Source organism: Cygnus atratus, chromosome 2 (assembly GCF_013377495.2).
Source record: "Cygnus atratus isolate AKBS03 ecotype Queensland, Australia chromosome 2, CAtr_DNAZoo_HiC_assembly, whole genome shotgun sequence".
NCBI classification, from domain to species: domain Eukaryota; kingdom Metazoa; phylum Chordata; class Aves; order Anseriformes; family Anatidae; genus Cygnus; species Cygnus atratus.
Genome location: NC_066363.1, coordinates 99,266,482 through 99,292,159, shown reverse-complemented (window position 1 = coordinate 99,292,159; position 25,678 = coordinate 99,266,482). Strand labels below are relative to the sequence as shown.

General features: G+C 38.0%; 1 protein-coding gene across 1 annotated transcript; it reads right to left on the bottom strand.

Annotated features, from left to right (window-relative positions):
- Positions 1-738: 738 nt before the first annotated feature.
- FBXO15 (F-box protein 15) lies at positions 739-25,094 on the bottom strand. The gene is given in 13 exon segments (XM_035550476.1): positions 739-774; positions 776-820; positions 822-1,013; positions 4,517-4,609; positions 4,611-4,642; positions 10,862-11,007; positions 11,933-12,015; positions 14,340-14,469; positions 16,545-16,754; positions 17,030-17,272; positions 21,572-21,676; positions 23,514-23,633; positions 25,020-25,094. Coding segments are annotated over 13 exon segments (1,461 nt in total). The 5' UTR covers positions 25,046-25,094.
- Positions 25,095-25,678: the final 584 nt, after the last annotated feature.

Genomic DNA, 25,678 nt, shown 5'->3' with positions numbered 1-25,678 from the left:
GTGGAGCAGGGCAGAGTGTGACCATGAAGGATCTGCGGAGACAAGTGTTAGGGACTGACCACAGCTGCCATTCCCCCCTCCCCTACACCGCTCAGGGGGAGGAGTGGAAGAGGGTGGATTGGGGGAAGGTGTTTGAGTTTGCTTTTAGTTACTCCCTGCTCTAGGCTGCTAGTGATAGGGAATAAATTATATTAATCTCCCTAACGCTGAGTCTGCTTTTCCCATGAGGGTAACTTATGAGTGATCTCCTGACTTATCTCAGCCCATGAGGCTTTTTTTCATCATATTTTCTCACCCTGTTCTGATAAGGAAGGGGAGTCAGAGAGTGGTTGTGGCGGAGCTTAGGTAGCCATCAGTGTGAAACCACCACACAGACATAAACGTGAATGCTCTCACAAAAGCTTCTTCACAGTATGGCTCTCACAAGAAGAAACTTTATTAACCACAATTAAAATGTGCCAATAAAATAATTATTCCTAAAAATAATTTCGATATGCCCAGTACCAGGAACAGACTAACCATGTTATGTTTCAACAGAGAAAAAAGACAACATAATTATATCACATCTCTCTTTAATCTCATCTATGCCAATTAAAAAAAAATGCCATTGCACTTGTTACTGAAAACTGAAAGATACAAAACTTGCAGGAAACACTATTTAGTCATTTGCATCAAATCTTAAACATGAAAAAATTATTATTATATTTTTAATGCAAGGAAATTAACAACCCAATTACATCAGTAGTTTGTTCCATACCAGTTATTAACCTTTTCATGTGCTTACGTAAAGCACCAGACTGACTATGAAATACTCTTTGGTTTTCTTCCAGCCATACCAACTCAACACAGACTTTACCCTCTGAATCTGCATAGTCTGTGGTATAGACACAACCCACGTAGTCATAAAGGCTGGATGCCTTGGAAGACAGTTTCCATGCAGGACTGGGGCACTGAAACACCAGAAGGGCTTTCGAGTTTTCATCCAAGAGAGTAACATCCATCATATAACAGTCCTACAAACACAAACATAGGAGATTACTTTCCTATGCCATGGCACAGTGAGTTCTGTCCCTGAGTTTAGGGAGAAATCACTAGGTTCAACCAGACAGGCAAATTTTGGTATGAAGCTAAAATACAAAAATATAATTGATAGTGTTCTGCTGCCTATTGCAAGTCAACAGATACTTAGATGTTTCTTACAGAAATCAAAAGTGCATCTACAGGCAATTAAAAACTGTCTTGCCAAACAGAAAGTTGCACTGCCAGCCTAAATCAGACATTTTTTTCTTGCAGATTTTTTAAGCCTTGAAAATCTGTGGTTCAAATAATTACTTACCTCCCCATTCAAATAATGGTATCCTTTCAATATGAGAATACTTAGGTTTAAACTAAGGTACTAAACTTCTGTGAATGCAGCAATGTTTGCAAAAACATTCAAGAGACAAGCCTAAGGCAGCCAAAAAACCACAATTACTCCTATACGCCAGCTGTAAATGAAATGCCACTTCTCTGAATGGCTGCAAGCATCAGCTCCCAGAAAGGTATTATTAATACATTGTCTTCTCCTCCAAATAATTAGTTCTGTTAAAAAGTGTTGCAAATAAACATTCTCAACACTACACAACTACATCACTTTCAAAGGCTAAATCAGGTGGCAATCTTTGGCCACTTACAAAGTGAAGTTTTCAACATATGTGCCTTAAAAGCATACAGGCTGTATATCAACTGTTATAGCAGTTATTACCTATTCTACCTGTTCTGAAATAAACAGTCAGACGATATAATTACATTATATATATATATATATATGTATTACTCCTAGGAGTATAATTTGTTCCAAAGCATAACAAAGCAACATCACACATTCCATGCCAAGAAAGAAATGTGGAATGCTTAGTATTTCACAGTATTATATAGCTGTGCTTCTGTAGCTTTAACAATTATTTATACATACTACTGAAGTTTAATCAAACAATACCAAGCAGATGGCAAAACCTTAAAAAGTAGTGTGACCTATAAAGTTTTCCTAAGTTTATTATAGCCTATGCTGCAAATATACAATTCAAACCAAATCTGATGATCATTTAATAATTTATATGACCTATAAATATACTTGAAACAAAGTAGTCTTAAGTGAATTCTGTGGAAGAATATGTACTGTATAGGATCCATCGCCCTACTGAGATGGTGTTACTGTGTTCTAGTCGCTGCCAGCTAGGCAGAGTCCTTGTTCCTCACTGTGTAAAATTTGGTGGGTATCTTACACAGTGGGTCCATGTTTACAAAGTGTTACTGAAGGTTTCAAGAGGCTCAGAAGATACAGTGTCTTCTGGGATAGCCTTAGCAATGGGACTGGGTAGGTCAGGTTGATGGTTGGACGTCATTATCTTGAAGATCTTTTCCCACTTAGAAGGTTCTATAATTCTATGGTTCTAAGAGCTACTATTTTTTGGTCTGAGATCTTGCATTTCAAAGGCCAATTGTGAACAGTAAAGCAGGGTGGCCTTAAGCATTTGGTGAATCTTTTTTTCTCTACATATATCCAAACACTTGGTACTTCAATTTCCATAAAATACACAGAAGTGCCAGAAAAAAAAGCTTCTTTTCCTGGAAGTACCAGAGAAAATTCAAATAAATTCAAAATAGTGTCATATCTGTTCCTGTCACTGATTTTATTTGGCCTTCACATGTTTTAAGAGTTTTAGAGATTTATGTCAAAAGCTAAATTGAATTCTACCCACAGCTGTATGTGTTGACATGAGCAAGCGCTCACCATAAAATGAGGGGTTTTAACAAGATTGAATATGAATTTAATTTTTTTTCCTAAAAGCAAATATATCAGTAGAAACTTATGCTGCAAACACACAGGACAGAGCTAAACTAGACTGCAGGCTTAGCTCTCTGTTTCCTCTGACAGTTAATTTCCCAGACTTTTATATGATACTTATGATTATTTCTGTGGAAGAAAAAAAAAATCCTGCCTAGCAGCTGTAAGAATCACCTAATTTCCTGATATCTGCCCGCAGAGCAACAAGAATTCCTATATCTCATCATACACTTTTCAGCAAATGAAGCACATTATATGCCAAGATCCCACTAAATTTAAGCATGTGTATAGGTCAAATAAACTTAATGGGATATAAAAATAAAAATAAGTTCAAGTGAAACTTTTTCAGAAGCCTAGAAAGAAAGCATCTATTCCGCATTATGGTTCTCACTGAACATTCATAGCCATTAAGAAAGAGTGTCAAACAATTATTTTAAAAGCATTTTCTTGTTAGCTTGAATTCCTTCTACTTGCCAACATACAATAGTCTTATTAACATACACAGGGAAAGGATTTGTTGTTCTTTGGAAACAAACACCTACCACGAAACAGCCTGGTACAAACTGAGATGGAAAAAATGCAAGTGAACTAGCTGTCAACAAGGAATGTGAGGAAAAAAAATGGTACAAGTAATTAGAGAGGGAAAACTGAATGGAAACTAATTCAAGCTCAACAGCAAGCAGTTGATGCTCCCTACAGATACACGTAGGTTACTAGTTTTAAATGATAAATTTTATATTCCTTGTTGCACAAGACAGCTGGTTGACGCTGTAAACTATAAAACAAGTATGTTAATGCCTGTGAGCAAATATTATCAGACAGTATTTCATTTCACCCTAATGCAGGATTAGAAAGAAGGATAACTTTCTTAATTGTTTTGCTCTTTTCAAGTAGATGCAGAATCAACAAAATCTTGAACAAAAGTTGAACAAAATCTTGAACAAAAGTTGAACAAAATCTATATTTTTTTTTCAGTAGTGCTTATATTACTTTTATTAGTAGTTTTGGTACTTGTGAAATACCCATGCAGCTGAAGTACATTTAAAAATACGTGCCTTCACTATTGCAAATCTACAGAACTACTCTTAATCTTCTTAAAAATCATTCTTTTAGGAATTTTATAAAGGAGAACAAGTAAAAAAACTCCTCTATAATACCAACTTTTAACCCAGGCAACCCCATTTGTATGAGTCAAGAGCTAGGTTCTGACTGTGGGATGTGGGCTGCAATCTCTGCCTGTGTCCACTGGCATTTTAATATTCTTCAACAGTTTCTAACTTTCATTGCACATACACACAACAACAGAACGGCACAGTATTTCCCTGGGGGTCACGATGTATCGCATGCAAGGAAAAAAGAAAAGGCACATCTGCAGTACATTTTTGTCCAGTGCCTCCAGGCAATGCTGGTCAAACACAAAACATTTTCAGCAAGTCGAAAAGCACTGCAGTCACCATCACACATGCACAATGGATATCATGCAACAGATCCTCCAGAAACAGAAATAATTGAACTATTTTTCTCAACATTCACATGATTTTTACAATACTTAAATTCCTTTTATTTTTTCTAGGAGACATAACCTTCCACAAATAAAAACATTTTAAAAAACAGCATATTCAGGATGCATAAACATCATTCTAATTTTGAGATGAAGCATTTCCAGAACAAAAAGTATTTCTGACTGACCTTTACATTGCCTTTAAAGGCATCTGTTTCCCAGGATAAGCCAACTGTCCCAATAAGAGGCACATGCTTCGTATTATCCTTTAAGCTTACAACTTGTGAGCCTTAAATATCCATTTTCAATGTCACCTGAAAATAGTAACAATATATAATATTATACATCTGCAATCAAACCAGTCAAATACACTTTAAAATATTCTCCCTCTGCAACTTACTTGCCACCTGCTCACCTGTTGAGGAACTCTGACATACACCAACAGCTAGCTATCCAGTACATTATGGAGAACTTAAGTCAAATTCAGGGCTTTGATTTTGTGATCCACAGTAGAAGCAGCAGCTAAAATAATTTTGATTTGCGTATAAAAATCTGAAGGTCACCAAAGGACTTACACACGGATGCAAGGACTACATTCCGTATTTAATACTTCAGTCATATGCCACCAGTGCCTCCATCGCCACCTGCCCCCAAAAAGTTAAACTCAAACATATAAAAACATGAAGTAAATGCTGAAATACCTTCCTCCTGCTTCCTCCTGCCTCCCCCCCCCTTTATTTTTTAATTTCTCTGCTCTGTCTGGTTCTTCAAATAACCCTACAAAACAGGAAACAAGGACAACAATCAGTCCTTCCTGGAAAGCATATTGGGTCATTTAAACTGACAAGCACTAAACCCTGATTTGAATCTGGTTTTAAATAATGATTTTTTTAAGCTTCCTTTCTCTTCTTTCACAGAATTATTAAAATCACTTTATTATTATTATTATTAAACGTAAACTATTTCTTTGCTATGTCCTCCTCCCCTCCCAGAGAGAGACTGACTTTTTCTTTTTTTTTTTCCTCCTGCTATTGGAAGAAAATTAAACAGGCAATCCAAAGGTCTACTTATAGTTTGGGGTATATCAAAACAGCAAGATCTCTGATTACAAAAAATGCACCCCATCATGACAGAAGCAAGTTTCTTAGCAGAACTTCCCTTCAACAAACTTATTTGAACAACAGATACTAACTCTCTTCAAATAAAGATGGAAGGCACTAGGGACTTGAAAGGGGAAAAAATGGGGGGGGGGGGTCAGGGAACAGAACCAAAAAATAACTAATACTCGCATGAGGCAGGTAGAAGGGAAACAAGGCATTCTCACAAAGAAAAAAAAAACAGCTTGTTACGATCTAGTAGCAGTCTCCAGATGATAACTGAAGGAACTGGTTTAAGATACAAGTAGCAAAAAAGCATAAAAGAGAGAAGTTGTTTGCCCATGGTTCTCCATCGATAAAGCCTAGTAGCAGCAAGAGGCTGAAGACAGAAGCAACATCAAAAAGGCAAAAAGCCTTTCCCTGGTGGCTGCTGAAGGCAGACTGCTAGAGGCAAAGTGAGAGAAAAAGACTGAGCCCATAGTTTACCACAAAAGCCAGAAATTTCTCTGAATTGGTACTGTGGGACCAAGCAACACCCATGAGATGCCCGACCACAGATCAATGCTGGAAAAGACATCACTCAAGTAGGGAGACCAAAGAATACTTACTGTGTGGGGAAAGCAGCTCAGCACATGACAGGGACAGAAGCAGCAGATAGCTCAGTACCGACACTGTCTAGAACAGGAGTGTGAATACAGTCGAACCATCTTGACTATGACCAGAATATATTTGGTGTGGTTGAAGGAAAATCACGGAATTGTTGAGGTTAGAAGGGACCTCTGGAAGTCATCTTGTACGACCCCCCTGCTCAAGCAGCGCCACCTACAGCAGGTTGCCCAGAATCTTGTCCAGCCAGCTTTTGAATGCCTGCAGGTAGGGAGACTCCAAAACCTCTCTGGGCAACCTGTGCCAGTGCTCAGTCACCGTAAAGCAGTGCTTTCTGATGTTAAGATGGAGCCTCCTGTAACGCAGTTTGTGCCCATCACAGGGCACCATGGAAAAGAGCCTGGCCACATCCTCTTTGCACCCCTTCGGGTATTTATAAAGATCGATAGCATTCCCCTGGAGCCTTTTCTCCCACTGGCTGAACAGTCCCATCTCTCTCAGCCTTTCCCCATACTGGAGATGCTCCAGTCCCACCATTATCTTGGTCAGACATTCTCTAGTAGCTCCATGACTCTCTTGTACTGAGGAGCGCAGAACTGGCCACAGCACTCCAGGTGTGGCCTCACCAGCAGAAGGGGAGGAAAGAACAAGCAGAATTCACTTCCAGGATCCAGCTCAATGTGCAAAAAAGAGGTGTTAAGTATGGGTGATACCTACCCATATGGTTCAGTTCCAAACTTCAGTAAATCAAATCCAATGACAAGATTTCATTCAAGATGAATATTCAAGCTTTACAAAGAAAACATTAAGAGCCTGAACTTAAAGATGAGCTTTTACACAAGAGATTTTAAATGACATCAGGCAACAAGCATTTTTTTCCAAAGAGCTATTCAGTTATCTGTAATTCAGATTTGAATGGATGCAGCTATTCTTCTCACTCAAAAAAAATGAAAGTTTTAATGGAATAAGGACAGATTGAAAAAAAAAACAACTCATACTACTAATAAATTAATGAAGCTAAGCACAACACTGTTATTGCACAATATTAGTAACATGAACTACTGCATTGCTAGATGGACCACCTGGCTACGATGTACGTTGGAAATTGCCTGTTGCCAATATTTCTCAACTCCAAGCCAGAATGGAAAGAGGCAATGCGGAACAGCAATCTGACAGCTAATTACACACGGGTTAGTTAACCCCATCTTTGTAACTTTTTCTTTTTTAATATAAAAGCTAGTCCTCATATCCATAAGAAAGAAAACGTACTACTAGAAGTTAGCAAGAATCAAAGTGCTAATTACTTACATGTCCCCTTCGTCATCCCAGTCAGATAAGAAAGAAAATGAAATTAAAGGGCAAAATCAAGCTATATTAAACATGGAGGAGGCAAATCGGACAGGGTTGCCTTCAACCTGATCTGTAATTTGTTTCATTGGTACCCTTATAATATTTACAGTTCAGAGTTTATGTGAGACAGGTAGAGCAGCAAATCAACAGCAAATCAACTTCAGTCAACACAGCTTAAAGGGAACAGGTACTTCCAAATAAAGGGAATACCAATATAGAGAACATACAACATGTAGTCAAACTTCAGGGGAAGAAATAATAACCCAATAGTTCACAGGGACTTATTTTTGCTAAAAGCCAAGCAAGGTTGATTTGCTAACCAAGCTTGTTGTAAGTTATAATTTGATTGTTATTTTCACAGATAAGGCTGTGCTTAATGCTAATTCTGATGGCAACAACAAGCCTTACCATGCTGAAATGGTCATTTAACTTTCCAAATCAATCTTCAAGGTCAAGCAAAAACATTCCAAATACGTAATGGGATATTTTGCAAACCAATCTTACAAGTGCTCTAAACACACAAAAATCACCCCATTACGTTTTGAGGGTACAGCACAACTGACATCAAACAGGAATAACACTGAGAAGCCGAAGCTTAAAGTACCATATAGTACCAACAAAGCTATACTTAAACAGGTGAAGCACTAGGTAAATATATTGCAAGAATGTTTATTAAAAACCTAGATAGTATTCATGATTTCTGGATGAGTCATATGAAAAGCTTGTCACAGCTTCCTGAAAACAAGAAAAGTTTTCTAATACATTCAATTTGAAAGCTTTTAGCATATTCACCCTACAGTATCTGTCAACAAGACCATATTAGCAATTCAGTTTAAATGGAAGGAAGCATAAAATGCTAAAAAAACAGCCAAAACAGGGTGCCAAAACAGCTAGCTACTGCAGTGCAAGTATTAAGAACAAAAAAAGTTCTGAAGTCATACACAGTCCATCTACTTGGTTCAATGAAGTGTGATATAACTTTTTTAATTTAATGCTCTGAATCTTGCAGAAAGAATTGAAAACAGAGCAGCGAGAATGAACACAGCAGTAATGGGCACTAACGAAAAGCAGACAAAAATAAAACTGAACTTGCACAAATAAATCAGTAGCTCTGTGGAATAACAAATGGGCTTTCCCTGGTAACCTAGCAGTGTCTATAGCTTCAAAATGTAAACAAATAAATAAGTAAAACCTCAGTATAATAACTCACAGTCGATCTGTCTTAGACTGTGAAAACTGCCATTGGCACATCACATTCATAATTTAAAATAAATGCGGATTGGGTAGAGAATTTTAAGAAATAGCAAGACTTCTCACTATGTCAGAAACCTCCACACTCCAGAGTCATCCGAGGGAATGAGACAAAGAGTGTCATTAAATGGAGCTTAAAAAACAAAGTGCAAACCATCAAATACAAGAAGATGGTTATTAATGTACAAGTATATGGAAGAAAAAAGACAACAGATGAGCTTGTTGCCTGCAGAACGGTGGCTTCAGCTGGCTGATGTCCTCTGAGAGCAGAATGCAGTGAGTGCTTCACAGAGTTAGAGGACACAAAATCAAAACAGCCCAGAAAAAAACAGTGATCATAAAACAGATTCTCTAACTATCAAAGTGAGATGGCATCACAACCTTAGGTCCCAGACATTTGCTACAAAAACTTGCCTAAAGATCAGCTTAATCTTTAACAGAAATAATTCCTAAGTGGGGAAAAAAAAATGATACCAACAAAGCAGGTGTCTCACATCTTGCTCTCTTGTGCAGCTGTACTGCTAGGAGCCTAAAATTTTCAATTTTATAGAACAAAATGTAACATTCACCTCAAAAACACAAAGAAACAAAAAAAAAAAATCCACCCACACCCCCTGGCCAGTTTACAGAAGAAATTATTCTTTTTCTGGGGGCATAAAGAGGACTTCTGTAATAACAACGTCTCAGGAGAGATTTCTGTTGCTACATGGCTAGAAATTCACTGAAGTTTTATCCTCATAAGTGTTCTCGTATTTCAAGCTTGGAGCTTCAGGGAATCTGAAAACATGCATGTTTCAAATTCAAAGGACTACAATGCTGCATACCAGCCTACGGTCCAAATGACAGTTCTATTTGTTACAGCACTGTGAAGCAGTCAAGCCTGGTAGCAGTGCCCTCTACTGTCCTCTTTAAAAACAGTATTTTCTGAAAACAAAAGGCTCATAAGTACTGTTGTTAGAAGAATAGTGGGAAGCAATAATTAATTTACGGTGTTTCATTTTTTAAGATCTAAGCGTTGTGAAAAATATTTAAGCTTGAATAAGTAATTATTTTCTGTATTCTGTATCAGTACTTTCACTATTGGGGATAGGGAAAGGACCAGATTTGATGGGACCTGCTATTTAAAAAAAATTCACTGAAAAACTGAATCTTATGCAATAAACGAGTAAGATTTATGTTTTCTACAGTTTTGCCATTCATGTAGTTGTCATTGGGGCACTAAGTTGTTCAGCAGGCATATTATATCATTAAAGCTCAGCTTTAACAAGCTATGGTATTTACTTATGAGCACACATAAAGACTTTGCATTAATTGCCACCAAGCCAGCTTCGCAGAATTTGTTGGCATAGCTGTATCTGCATAAGCTACAGGATGAAGAAATAAACAGAAAGCCCTCTGTCATCACATGAAGTTCTACTGTGAATGTAAGACGCCAGCAGAAGAGATCTCTGCTGATAAAGCTGATTCAGGATTGTAACAGTTACCCTAGGAGGACTTTTATTCTTAGAGCAACACTTGTACCCTGGGACTCTGCTGATAGTAAGACAGCTGTAGCGTAGCTGCAGGCAGGGCTGTGTTAAAGTCAAGTCAAAGAAAGATCATCCATATTTTTGGCGAAACCCTAGTGTATTAAGTTGGGTTGTACATGAACAATAAGGATGGCTAATGGTGTCTTATTAAAACAAAGAGGAACTGAAAAATGTCAGAAAGGTCAACCTTAAACTTGAACTAAATAAAAGCTATAAATCTTAAAGTCCACGCAATCTCCTACAGACATATTTAAATATTCAACCTGTCAATGTACCTAAAGTATACTTGAGAAAAATTCTACAAAAACATGTCCCCAGAATGTGTAGGGACAAATTCACTCTCCCTTACAGTAAATAAGTAGGTACGAACAGCTGCCCGCATGAAAAGCTGTGCTGCTGCATTATTACCTCAACACTGAACCAAACGAAAATATCCTGACAATTTGCAGATGGTATAGCTCAGGCCTGACGTTATGTTAATGTAATACAGGACAGACTTCATACAGAGCAAGCTTACAACACCTCACCACACACCATGCAGATATAAAGAAATAACAAAACAACAACAAAAAAAAAACATAGCTTACTCTAAAAATCCATTTCAATTTCTTCCCTTAGAAGAGAGAAACCGAATCTGAGAGGGGAAGCATAGCAGCAGGGATCATTTTAAAAACAGACATTACTGTTCTGTCAGCTCTACCTTTTCTGCAAAAGAGGCTCTTGAATGTTCCACACAGGTAAGTACAGCTTCCACTGTGCATATCGAGATGTAGGTCGTAGTCATGCAGTCCATATTCTGGGTCAACATCATCCAGTATAGGTTTGTTAGGTGGAAGGACATATTGACTTTAAGTAAAAAACCACATGGAATTAAGAAACAGGGAATGACTTAACAGAAAGAGATACAGTATGTAGCCTGCACTGAGAGGATCATTTTATGAGAGGTTATAGGAGGGGGGAAAAAAAACATTACAAAATACAAATTTTCATCTTTGCTAATGCTTTTGAAAGTCAAACATCTCCAGTTCATCATACTTCTTTAATAGTTTACTAATAAGCTCTCCAGTCTAGCCAAAGGCAGTAAATATGACAGTCAAATTTAAAAGGTAGATCTGTAAAACTCCAAAATATGGACTTGTTTACACAAATAAAAAAATGCATCATCTTAACTACAAATCTAAAAGCCAACTAACTAAAAGCTTCTCTAGAACATCAGTTATTCAATAAGTTTGTCTGTACCTAGCCTAATAAACTACTGCACACAAATGATCAGAAGAGCCCAAAGGCCAGAGGCAACTGAGCAACAAAACTCATCCTTTTTGTTACTGAGACTGCATTAAGTCTTACCTTCTGTGTGAAAAGAGTCATACTAAGTTACAGGAGGCGCATAAAACTACCACTAGCACATACAACTGAGCAGAAAGTTGAGGGGGTGGGATGAGCGGTAATTAAAACCCTCAAATCATTCTCTATGCTAAAAAAAAAAAAAAAACACTCATATTTTCAAACCATTTATAGTGTGTAAACAGGTATTATACACTGGAAAGCAAATAGCATAACAATGCCTAATAGCATAACAATGGCAACATTTTAGTATAAAAATACTTCTACATCTTTGTATACAGTTACCCTAACTTGTTAATATTGAACAAGAATGGTCAATTACTGCCTAAATACAAAGCTCTTATCAGCAACCAATTCTCATTTTAAAACCCAAAGTTTTACTCAAAAGGTTATCTTTATTACCCACAGAGGACGAAAAAAAACTTACACAGTAGCAGAACCCAAAGTGCTTCTCTCAAGAAGTAGATGATAATGAAGACTTGCCATAACCAAAGCAATTTCATTTTTTCCCTGAAAAGTTAATTAAAGTAGATGTATTTTCATTCAGAAATACTCTTTTTCACAAGGTCTTTCTGAGCATTAAAATTCATAGATAAATGCTGCTTATTACTCTGCTAGTTATTGTAATAATGACAGGATGATTTAACACGTGGGCAAATACTCCTATAACTGCAACTCTTTTCATGGGAGTACAGAATGTAGGTAAAAAATCACAGCATTTCTGCATTCTGGGGAACAGCAGGGAAACGCCGTGGCAAAAGTTATCAGCAAAAATCAATGAGTCTTACTTGTCCAGGTTCTACTTATCACCTCAAAAGGGATAACTAAAAATACGCAAACAGACCTTATTCCCAGCTGCTAAATACCTGAGCAGCAAACGTAAGGAACTATTTGTAAAGAGGGCTAACAGTGAGGAATACAGAGTTATTTAATAGAAATACTGAATTTCAAAGCAAAACCGTAGATGTCTTCACCAGATTATGTACTCCTGGGAAAAGGGTGAGACGTGCCTTCCATAGGCCTAAATGGTTCAAAGAAAACTTGAAAGCTCATTGTGAGAACTAAACAGAGCCAAAGGTATCTATTTACTTCAAGATCACAGAGTGCTATGATTTCAGCTCTTTTTTTTTTTTTAAGAAAAAATACATTTTTAAGTGCTACATTTTTAAATCCACAGACCAATGGTAAAAGTGTTCACTGTTGCCAGTCTATTAGACTCCTGAAAAGCAGGCAACTATTGTTTCCATCTCTCTGTGATACCCACACACAAATTTTTTTTTAGCTACTCCCATACTTTTGTAATGCAAAATTAATGCTATAAAAGATATGAAATAGGTTTATCAGTCACAGCGTCTCTCAGCCTTTCTCCATCCAAATAACAGAAAGCCCACATAACCTGTCCTTGGTTGTCAAAACTGCCAGCATCAACCATTTCTGTTATACTGCTAAGCTATGTGTAAAAACCAAGACGTCTGGCATTTATGATTATTACACCCATCTACAGTTAACTGCCTAATGTTACTCTGCCCACATGGAGAGTAAGAACAGCTGTGAAGAAAATTAAGCAGGAAAAATATACTAGAGTGAAACACTCGGTGGTTAACAATTTAGTGGAACTTTTGTCTGAACTATTTCCAGGTGCTGGAAGAGTTCTTTTTCCAAGCACCGGAAGAGGTAACACACTAACAAAGCAATAGGGACAGCAACACAGGGACGCCAGTCTACTAAATAACATCTGAATATCCAAAGGAAATGGTTGTTCAGTTATTGGAGCCCTTCAGAGATTGAGACAGTCAACAATAGGCTTGCACAGGTCAGCCAGCCCCAAGATTTCTAGGAAATGGACACCTTTAAGTAAGGGTGAAACATATATTCCTTCTGTGGTTTTAAACAATCCCTCTGGTAACTGTGTACATTTGAGGTAGCAAGGGTTTCCAGTTGAAAATAAGAACAGTTTGGAGCAACTTTCACAGGCTCCCTGAGACAAGTTCCTTGCCAGTGGCAAATAACATCATTAAACCTACCTCATTGCCATGGCTTGGGCAGCAAGGAAGGGCTGCCACCCCAGAATTCAACCCAAGAGCAGAAAGTTTGAGACAAACTTCCACAGAGCCTAACCGCACACGACTCCAGACACTTAGGGCCCAGTGTATCCAGTGCACAGATGCAGATTCCTTCAGAGCTGGATTCTGCTCTAGATGTTCTACACTGCTCTCTAAAGATGCCCATCTCTACATACAGCTTACAGACTGACCCCTGAACACAGACACTTCAGTTAGGCACTTACTACCAAGAACCGCATGTCCCCACAAGGGCACTATTTACAGCATTCCTTCTGCAGGCACAGGATACGATTACCTGGTGAGATAGACTGAAGGAAGCAACTAGCTTCCACGTTGCTTTGTGGGAATTTATCGCTTTGAGTAAAAGGGACAAGGCAAGCAATGACAACGGGGGGTAAGAAGCACCACCCTCCTCAAACTGTTCTATTCAGAACGTCCTTGGGATATCAAACTTTGACATGTGAAGACTGCAAAATAAATACAACTCATCACAGAAATAAAATCATTATAGTATCTAATATACTGATACATAACTGTTCTTTCACTTAGAAGATTTTTTGTTTGGAAAGTATGGATATGCCTGTGACAGCTCTTTAAAATACAAAAAAATCATCAATTTGCTGCCCCTACCTGTATTTTCCTGCTTTTAATTTAGACAAGATCTTTTAAATCCAAAGAGAAAAGAAAGATCAAAAAAAAAAAAGGGGGGGGGGGAGGAACAAAAAAAATATCAAGTCACAATAAAGTACAGAAATAAAAATGTTACTCTACCTTCCAAAGTCCTACTAAGAGTCCAGGATTCAGACTGAAGAGCTGGACAAGCTTATTGGCCCCAAGTGCGACATTACTTTCAGTCAGGTTAGAAAGATCATATTCAGCAATTAGGGAGCGTCGACGGGGTCTTTGAAAAGAACGTACAGCATATAGCAACAAGATTATGGCTCTTTATTTATGTAAAAGTTGAGTCAAATTTCATTTTTAATTCTGAAGTTCTGACTAACAGCACTTGAGGAAACGTATTTTCAAAGCATTCAGCATGCACAGCAATAAACTACTTCTAAACAAACACAACATACTGGCAGGATCTCAACAGCTAAGAGGAAGAGAAATAATGCCACCATAGGATTGCTTAATATACTACTTTAAACATATATATAAAAAAGAGTGGATAAACAGATATGCTTGCCTATTTTTTCAATATATCCACAGAATTTTTTATCGTTTGGTTATAATAGTATGCTGGTACCAGATGGAGTCATGAAATATTTCAAAGTATGAAGCAAGCTACTTAGAAGGCAAATTTAAGTCCCTCCACAGAAGCAAAATTCCAAGGAAAGATCAAACTGCTATATAATAAATCATAAGCTTCTAATAGAGGAAATTTTCCTTTGAGAAAATTATTTATAGATTTTTCATTGTAATTAAAGCAATTTTGCTCCTTAACAGCATTTTATTGAAGTTCATACTTTGCAGGCATTCTTATTGCCTAATGAGGCATAAAAAGAAAGAAAGCAGAGTCTGTGTCACCTACTCAGAACGGGGAAAAACTCTTTTTACAACTCTTCACAGACTTAAGCTCCTAATGTATTCAAAACGGTTCCCAGATTTCCCAATAGTATCACAGCATTACCATGTACATCCTGTACAATTGCATACTGCTAGGAAGGCAGAAACAGACAGGAACTTCCTTACATTGGCTGGAACTGTAGGACTTGCAGCAGGGAAAGGACACTAACCCTTTCTGTCTTGAAGTCAATCAGGCTGGTGGCAAATACTTTCCCAAAATCTTTGCACGAGTTCCTTTGTCTTAACATTCTGAATACCATTCTAATAATATTTGGGAAATCATCATCTTCATGCATACTCACAATCTCTAACAACTCATGATTATGGAAATAAAACAATTGACTGAAAGTTTTCTTTTACTACTTTCTACGTATGAATCATCATCTTGGTAGAAACAAGTGCATTCTTCAGATAACTTGACTGGTAGACTGCTACCTTTCTCACCTTCTTACGCAAGTACTTTGCTTCTTCCTGAGGAACCCTGGCTTTGTGTTTTTCTTTTGTTTTTCTTTTTTTTTTTTTTGCAGGTGATCAACAAAACTCTTTTCACAGATCTACTGCTAGGGATATGTTGTGGGTTTTTTTATTTATTTTGGTTTGTTGGGTGGTTGGTTTGGTTGCTTTTCTTCTGAAATCTACTGTGTAAGAAGCATGTATCTGATACCGCATATACTAAAACCCCACATACGACACAGACGTGGAAAATTCCTTTCCAGCAACCAAACAGATACATACTTCAAATATACACTTTAAAATTAGTCATCTTTTCTCATGAAATAACACCAGAAAAATCTCATACACACTTAAGTTATAAAAATAACAGCCAAATCCTTCCTTTTCTATACTGAGCATTTCTAACACCTATCCCGCATTGTGCTGTGGACTATTTTTCTTCATATGCACCTATTCCTATCTACACACATACACAACCAATCACTAAGTTCCCTAAATTCACATACACACCTGTCAGATAGAAAAAATAAAATGTTCATAACATAGATTACATGACTGTAGCCATACAAATGCTGACAAACCAGTCTAATCTACATGTCCCATGTTAAATTCTCCTGGATTTACATGTTTGTTTCATTCTCATTTGTATCTCTGCTTCAAATTTAGCTTTCCAAGGCAAGACCTGTCTACTATTTCGTATGGCAGTAGCCTGTATTGGCAGTAGCTGCATTAACCTATGAATTAATGTCTCAGAGTAGTGAATCATATCTATTTTTTGCTAAAAATCTGTACCAGTGGATGAGCAGAGGACATAGGCTTTGGAAGATTAGAGAGGTCTTCTAGCAAAGAATTAATTTGTTAAGTCAAAAAAAGTTTAGATAGCTCCTATAGACACTTTATCAACCAGTAACAACAACAACAACAACAACAATGACAAAATCCTCTGTAAAAACTCACCCATTCCTGCTAGGAGCTTTGCTTTGGTCAAGAAGCAATGGAGTCACTCCAAATAATTTTAGGGTTGACAGGATGTCTAAGCATGGCCAACTTGCACTATACCAAAATATAGTAACAGATGTGTCCTTAAATGACAGGTCTGCCTGCTCCATTACATGTTCTTTTCCATTTCTGTCCTTTAGAACAATCATCCAACTCAAGCCAGAGGCTCTGATATTCAGGAATAGAGAGGGAATGGGGGTGTTTAGAAAAAAATATTAATATTTTAAAAGATTCTCAAAATGACGATGCTTAAACTATGCTTCTAACAGTGCTTTTAAATTTGTTTTAACTGTTACTTAGGTCATTAGTCGGCTGTAGTTATATTTTCACCTCATGATGTGCAATTTTCAGCTCTATTTCCCATTCCCCCCAGCTTTACAAATGCATTAATATTGTGTACATTATTCTTGAGTAAATGCCTTCTGTGACAAGGCATTGCTTACTTTATAGCTTTTTTGATTCTACTTGGAAGACCTGTATACGGGTCTACAGGTTTAACAAGTTGCATTACTCTAGTTGTGACAGCAGCTATTTGTTTCAAGATGTATTCTTTCTTCCAGTATCCAGGCTTTCTATCCTGTATAGGAGCACAGCTCAAGGGAACAGTTTCTGTCTGCACAGACTTCATTTTCCAGATTGTCCGTTTTGGTGGAAAACAACCGGAATAGATTTTCAGCCAGATTCCACTGATAAAACATAATACAAAGGAAAATAACATAAATCTCAAGAGTTACTTAATTATAAGGACAAACCATCAAATCAATTCAGCAATACAAGTACATCTTATACGCAGCTCTCAGGTACCACTAAGCATAATGTTGTCAGAAAAAAATGAAGTCCTAGTTTATCAGCAAACTGGGCTTAATCTAAATCTGAATTTATGGAGGACCAGAATGTGTAGCCTCGTAGGTACTAGTCAAGAAAATGCAAAGGCACAGTTTGTGCAGTTTTGCCTATGATGATCTTCAAACAGCTCATATCAGGTCAGCTCCCCTGGTGCAAACCTGAAAGCTCAGGAAACGAAAGATGCTAGATGTCAGCATGTCTCATGAGCTTATGAGGCTATCTCAAAGGACACAGACTCTCTGAACACATTTCTTCTTCTATCTTCTTCTAAAGTATACATACCAAGTAAGATCCACTTGTGACTTTCTGTTCTACCAAAGGAAAAAAAAAAATGGAGGGGTAAGTTACCCAATTAATTCTTACAATATGCCAGCAAGGTTGATAACTATCATAATTACATACAAAGAAAATGTTTGGCTCGTGCTGTAGAAAGTAGGATCATTTTATCTTGGGAACTTCCCACTCTTTCGTTCTTCTCAATAGCACACCAGATCATGTGTTTTTCAAAAACTTTCCCTAAACTTACGCTGCTACTTCCTTCATAGACTCTCCCTTACACTCCTTGAAGAAGATTTAAAAAAAAAAAGTAAAAGTACGGATTTGAAAGAAAGCTATCAACAGGAAAAAAACAAAAGGTAAGTCTTGTCTGTCTTCCTGAAAATGTAGAGTCCAGGATGAAGCTCAGAGACAACACAGACATACTGTGACTTGAATGAAAACTGATTAAGCTTAAGCAGCTGCTTTCGAAAATTCCATCCCAAAATAATGATGCATCCTCATCGTACAAAATTAACTTGGGAAACAAGTATTTTAATACCTCTTACTCAACAAAAGCAATCTGGACCCCTCACATCTCTCACACAGACCCAGACAAAAGAGGGTGGAGGAGGGCAGTTAGAATCACTGATGTTTGACAGAGGTATCATTGTCATGCCAACCCCTTCTGCACTCTTTTGAAGAGTTCTGGATACAAAGATCAAAGAAACATCCAACAGGAACGACGGATTCATCTCTTTACTGTTAAAAAAAATGTGGGGTCACATTTCTCTCCTAACCCACAACGATCTCTAGGACAACACAGAGATATTGAGTACAAGACATTAAAAGAATCCAAACAATAATGCTCAATTAACGTTTTCAAATTAGATTTCTATTTCTGAAGTCACACAGTCAACAAAACCGTGCTAAAGGAAACTAATAACAAAAGAAATCAAATTCTCAAGAGAAATCCTCTGCAATTTATCAGCAAGATTACCTTTACCAGTCCTCACTTATCCCCAGGCAAGCTTACGCTAATGTGCTTTGTAATGCATTTCTTCTCCCTCCTTACAGCATTAAAGCATTCAAGGACTAAATGCATCCATCCCACTACCTCCTGTCCAGGAAAACCATTCTCATTTCATCAGCTACTGAGAATAAGCCCCCACATGCCCACAACCAGACTCTTTGTTACTGATGCAGAAGTACTCAAGGAATTTTGCAGAGACCTCTCAGCCTGCTGCTGCCATTTTGGGGGTCAAAGCTGTTTAAAAACACGCAGACCCATAAGCTTCTATGACTGGTAAAGGAGGGTTCACATTCAACACAAGCTGCTACCTTTCCCAGAATCCACAGGAGGGGGCAGAGGAAGGAGGAATCAGTATGGACAACAATCTCATAATAAAACAAAGATTGAAGATATTTCACTTCTAAGACCAGAAAAGATGAGACAACCCAATTATCAGATAATATTAAATAGTTCTGATAAAGGAAACAATTTCTCATCTAAACTCCAAAGAAACCAAGAATTGCTGGATGATGAAAACAGAGCAGAGATGTCCTTGACCATTGTCATCAGGGGAAGCTAAGCTGTGTATCAACCATTTGGTCTTATTCAGCCTAAAAAGTCCAGTAAGGTATCACCCTATAAGCCTTTGCTGTTAACTAGAAAGCACATCCCAAGACAGACATCCTCTCTTTAATGGGATATTCGTCATCTGGCTTCATGATGCTGAAAAGACAGGAGTTAGTAGTAGGTATTTCCTGCATTTTGAAGGTCCAGTTCTCTGGCAATGTAAGTTGAATGAAATCAGATTTGCGATCCATCAATTCCTGCCACCCTTCTCCTCACTAGTTATACATTGCTTCTTCCTTTCCCATAACAGAATTGTGCAAGCAGAAGAGAAATCAGTTCAAAAAGCTCAAAAATCCAGTCAGGGAAGGGAGGGAGAGGAAAAGAAGAGGGCGACTTGGAATCACAAGTGTTCAGGGAGGTATCACTGCCCCTTCTATCCTCAACTTCTGAAGAATGCAGAGTACACAAATCAAAAAGGCATCCAGCAGGGAAGCAGGAATTTGCCTCTGACAGCAGAATACATGCCACTTTTGCCTCACGGTGTTAAGGTCAACAATATTCCTCTCAAGATCTCTTACTGGACACTCCTACAACAAGCCAACCCAATCTCTTCCTGCTAACTCAAGTGCCAGAACCAGACACGCACCACTGTCAGCCTTCACTTGACCACAAGGGCAAAAAGGTCTGGGCAAGGCTAAAAGACCTTCTTTTGTGCTCTGGCTCCTTGGTTCCTGTTGTACACGTGCCTTCTGCTGGTGATCAAAACCCTCAGGCTTTCAGACAGACCACCTATGTGAGCTTTCCACACTGCATGATAGGAAGACTGCAACACTACTACATGCTGGGAGGGGGGCGAGTGCAGGAAGAGGGGGGACAGAAATATTTCCCTGTTACACTGTAGACATTAGTACCAAGTCTTAATTAAAGTGCAGACATTATTTGAAGAGCCCAAAGACAAAGCACAGCATTAGACATCACAGATGCACCATGCTGAAAGACCAACAGTCCTGTTGCATCAAGAGCCATTGAACCTGCCTGACTGTAAGTACATCCAGGACAGCAGAACTATCCTCAGAAAGACACTCTGTCTACAAACAAGACCAGATTTGTCACAGAGATGTGCAGGGACTTCAGTTAAAACTTCTGTTAACGCACCAAAAGATTCAGGGAGTCAAAAAGATCCACAGAAATCCAACAGGAAGAAGAGACCTGATCTTACAGAACCAGTCAGTCTCCTAGATAAGGGAAAGCATCTTCTTCTTGAATCACGTTTTTTCCCATATAATAATCTCTGTTGAGATTAAAAAATGGAAACGGACATTGCTGAGACGGAAACAGATTAATCAGTTCCCCTTGAACAGCCACAAAGATTTTACCTTACCTTACTACCCTGAAGTTGAAAAAGCATATTAAGATATATAATTTGCATCAACTATACAATTTTTACCTATATGCATGTGCTGACAGCCTCAAAAAAAAAAAATCTGGTTTATGGCCTTCCCTTGAAATTCATCAGTTCTAAAGGTGACAACGTTAACTGACTCACTGTTAAAATTTTAGCAAATAAGTGAGATACAGTTGCAGTAACTTACTATTTAGGAAGAGATTTTCTCATTTAACCAACACGAATGCAGCAGAATCCTGGGAAAAAACGATACCCAGGAATGCTAGTTACTTCACACAAACCAAGCTCTGTCTTCTTGATCGTTTCACAAAGCAATGGTGATACTGGCTCTTTTTAAGCTCTGTACAAACAATCACCTAGAAGAAGGTTGTCAATATTTACTTTTGCCCTTTTTGTTTTCATTTAGAAGTCACCAAAATCTGACAGAGAGGGCAACAGATAAAACCCACTAATCCATCACTTGACTAAGTCAAATCCTCTGGAAAAAAAAAATGATAAAGAGCTGAAGAAGTTGGACTTCAGAAGTTATGAAAGCTGTAATTCTACAAAGCTACTGGCTACACACCACTAAGGGCTGCCTGAATCAATGACCCAGCACAGGTGCACATGAATACAAACAGAAATATATGCAAATTTTATAACAACATAAATGCTAATAGCAACATTTCAAAGCACTGTATTTAGTTTTCGCCTCATAACTCCCATTAAAGCTAATAGGGCTTGCACAGCTAGAATTCCATGCAACACACTGTACTGTGAGCTACGCAGTACATTTTCAGCAGAGTAATTGCCAGTAGGTACATGCACCAGTGCTCTGGCATCGGCGAAACTAAATTAGAAAGACTCGTAACTCAGGTAAACTCAGCTGCTGTGCAAGAAAGACTAACACGCTTTCCTTACTTGTCATTGGCCAGATGATAGAAGCGCTTGTTCACGCAAGCGACACACAGCAGGGATACAGCATCCAGATAGGAAAATATCTTCATCAGCATTTCTGATGGCATGCTGGAAAATGAGAAATGCTATTAGACTCGCCTGCAAATTCCAGAAATGACAATGGCAAAGAATTTTAACCCCGAAACTGAGCAAAAAGAAAAAGAGATAAAAACTACCAGTTTGAGTCCCAAGATGAAATCTCAACCTCAAGAGTTAATTCACAACGTTTGGGTTCTAATTTGTCTCTCTGATCTAAAACATGTGCTTGAAACAATTCATCACAACCTATTCAAGTGGCACAGGACATTACCTGAAAAGGTATAGGTCTGCATTTTCATTAAACTTCAACCCAGCCTGACAACAAAGTACCTCACTCAACTCCAGCCTCTCGCTGCTTGTACCATGATTTCACCACGCAGTCCATCAGCATTTCCCAGAACTGCGGATACTCACTCACCTCCTGACTGTGCTGTCAGCTCTCAGGATGCATCAGCACAGAAATGTCCCAGTCAAACAGTGGGATCATGCTACACCTCATCAAAATCTTCAAGCCACGTGTGCTCAGAGGTCTCACACAGCTTTAATTTACGTCAACAGAAAGATGTGAACTTCAAAGTAAGAGTTGTGTGACACCTTAAAAACATTAATGCTTCTGTGTGTCTCCCAGGCTGCCTGATGAACTGCAGGTGCCAGCCGCAAAATCCCACTTGTGATGTTTCTTTGCAGCCGAAGTAGAAGTGCAACAGAGCCTTCAGATAAGACACCATATTTTTTTTGTATTAACTGACAAACCCTTCCAGTAGTACCTGGTAACAGCACAGAGTTTAAAAAAGAATAAAAGTATTTTATACTCTAACTTTTTTAGAGCATGGTAAAATGATCAAATCAAAATCACCACTGAAAATACAAACCGCTGTGAAAGTCAATGCCTCAGCCATGCCTCTTTTTTCCAACTGCATCATTTAAAACATTTGCTGATTTATAATACTTTATTCCCGAACTATATAGATTTCAAGCACAGAATGATAATAATGTCAATACTCCAGGGTTTGTATTAAAACTCAGAAATTTAGTTGCACTAACGGAGAGGCAAGCATGCCAAAACTTGTGTAGTTATTTACGTGAAAGGATTCAAACAGTGTAAGCCCAAAGCAGTTACTGCATTTATTCCACAGAAAATTTAGCAATGATCCCTTTAAAAGCTACAAATTGGATAAAATAATATACTTGATCTCGAATTCTCAGCAGTAGTTTTCACACCCACATTATTTTTCCTTTGAAGGAAACTTTTTTCTCATCTTTCACACAAACCTAACAACATAAGGGATGGAACTGGCTATACAATGGGAAACAGAAAAATGACTAACACAGAAAGCTACAAATGTGTAAAACAAAGGAATTAATCTTCCCTATAAAATACTCTTAGGTGCTTTTTGTAGAAATGTAAAAGATCTTCAAAAAGAAAACAACTCACAACTATTTTAAAAAGTGCCCTTTCAATGTCAAATAGGGAGAGAAACATTCCCTCTGCAGCATGTTTGCAGCAGCCTCTTTCCTCCCCCTTATCTCGCTCCACCATTCTAAGACTACCTATAAAAACCAAGAAGCATCAAGAGAAACATCAGGAGTTTAATTCCAAACTGGCTTTTCTGTACATAATACAATACGAATTTTTATTTTAAGGATCATCACATCCCATGACTTGCAGAGGAGTTGCTGAAGGCTTCATATGACTTGGGTCCTGAGGTCAACTCAGGATCCCAAAGTAGGTCAGGAAAGCAAATTTCCTTTTCAGCTCCGAACATCTGACATGGAAATGTCCAATGCATGAACTTAATAACTGTACACAGTGAAAAAATTGCTTATACTCTGCGAGGGCTCTTATACTCTAACATTGAAGACATACCTCTCAATGCACATATTAGGTTTTGGTTTTATGGGAGGTCTCCGATACAGACTTTTAATTTCTGCATTTACAGTTTCAGAACATTCCCCAGGCCTGGCAGCAAAGCTCCTCGATGTATTTCTGGAAAGTAAAAACTGTTAGGAGTCACATCACTATAAAATGAAGAAACATGCATATCATGCGCATCTAGACACCACATAGCTGAGACAGGATTGAGGGAACACATCACATGGTAACTCATTATTATCGGTTCACAACTTTGAACAATTATCACCTAAAATATCAGGTAAAATACCTAAAATACCTGACATCGGGAAGATGTCAGATTTAAACTCACAGGTCTCTCTCCTGTGATTAATCTCTCACAGCAGTCAGAAGGGAATGACGCTGCACCACCAGGTCAGTTTGAATCCGGTAGAGATCTATTACACAGCTGCACCATTGCGGGCACCATAATCAAGCTCCAGATAGACCCCCGCAATAAATCAGACTCCCTGTATTAATCTTCTGTTTTGCAACATTACTCCAGAGGCATTTTTGAGCCATCCAACTTTGCTAAGCTATTAGAAGATACCAAATAGAGCAATACCTTGATAGGTATCTCTCAAAAACTGCCATGGCTCAAAAAGAATTCCGTTGACTGTACAACAGAATCTCATTTGAAACGAGGCTCTATTCCCGCTTCAGATGTTCCCCAGCTAAAATACTAGCAGCTCGACAGGTAACTGTTAGTTCAACAGGAAAAATGGGTATCAAAGCTTTTATTGCTCATTTACACAATAATTTGGATACAAATTACTTTAAATAAAAAGTAACCTTGCATACTCCTAACAAAAAGTCTTAGAATCCAGCAGGCTATACGTTTTCCCAGTTTTCTGATAGAAAGAACTATATTATTTCTCGAACTATATAAAGAACTTCGAAGTTGTAATCACAAACACCATCTTCAAACCACACGCATATATTCAGATGGCGTTTCCATCTTCATCAAATCCTTACACTTAACACCCACTGATACCCCGTGATTCCACACAGCAGGCCCAACTCCCCATGTACTCTGTTAGTGCTCCATGGTTTGTAACGCCAGCTGGCTTTCTAACATCTGGTCAACCCTGCCACGGCTATCAGCAACCAACTAATGTCGGAGAAAAAAAATCTAATTTTGAAGCAAATGGGCACCACGTACATTTAATACATACTGTTCTTGATTTAGAATCAGTTTATGCTCAATGAAAAAAAAAATCTAAAAAAAAAAAAAAGAACAACTGTATCCTATGTTGTTGACTGTGCCATATAAAAAAATCCCTGAAGTTTTTCTGGGAGCTGTTATAAACGTAACACAAAGACATACGCATTTCAGTTTGGATGCCAAAATGTAATAGACTAACAAAATTAACAGCAACAAAAAAAGTAACCATATGTCAAATACACCCTGAAAGTCAAGCAAAGGTTTTACTGATGGGTATTATTAACAAGCACATTTAGAAAATGAGATGAAGAACCAACCTGAATGAGTCCATAACAAACGGCATTTTTCAAAAGCCGTTAAAGGGATTTAGAAAAAAGTCCGGTTCAACAGCAGCAGAACTACCTCTATACCAACAAAGATGCTCTAGCTTGGAGGCACAACCACCTCAATTGCTATTTCATTACCTTTCAATTTGTAGGACTCAGTTTTGTACCACTATTTTGACTTTCATACCCTGCGGTACTTGCAATGTGAACATGTTTTTGCGGTTGCTGCTGTTGTTGTTTTGGGTTGGGGTTTTTTTGTGTGCTGATCAGGGAACAAAACTATTTCAAAGAATGTCTAGGAAGCTGTAATTAGTGACAAAACATGTCTGCTTCTCCAGATGTAGTAGTATACCTGTGGGTAAATACAAATGACAGCAATGTTTTGACATTACTTTATTCCTCTGCTACCAATTCCAAAGTCTTTTTAAAAGGTGGGTATAACCTATTTTGGTTACAGGTTAAAAAAACTGGGGAAGAATGAAACAGCTATTACAATGAAGATTATAGAAAAGGGTTGGTAGAAAAATCTCCTTTCTCGATTTTGCTTCTGAACTTGGTGCTTTGAATTTTTGGAAGCTGAGCCTGCACTGGAAGGATTAAGGAATCACACCTTCCCCAAAGAAGCCGTCCTGTTTATTACAAAGGCCTGA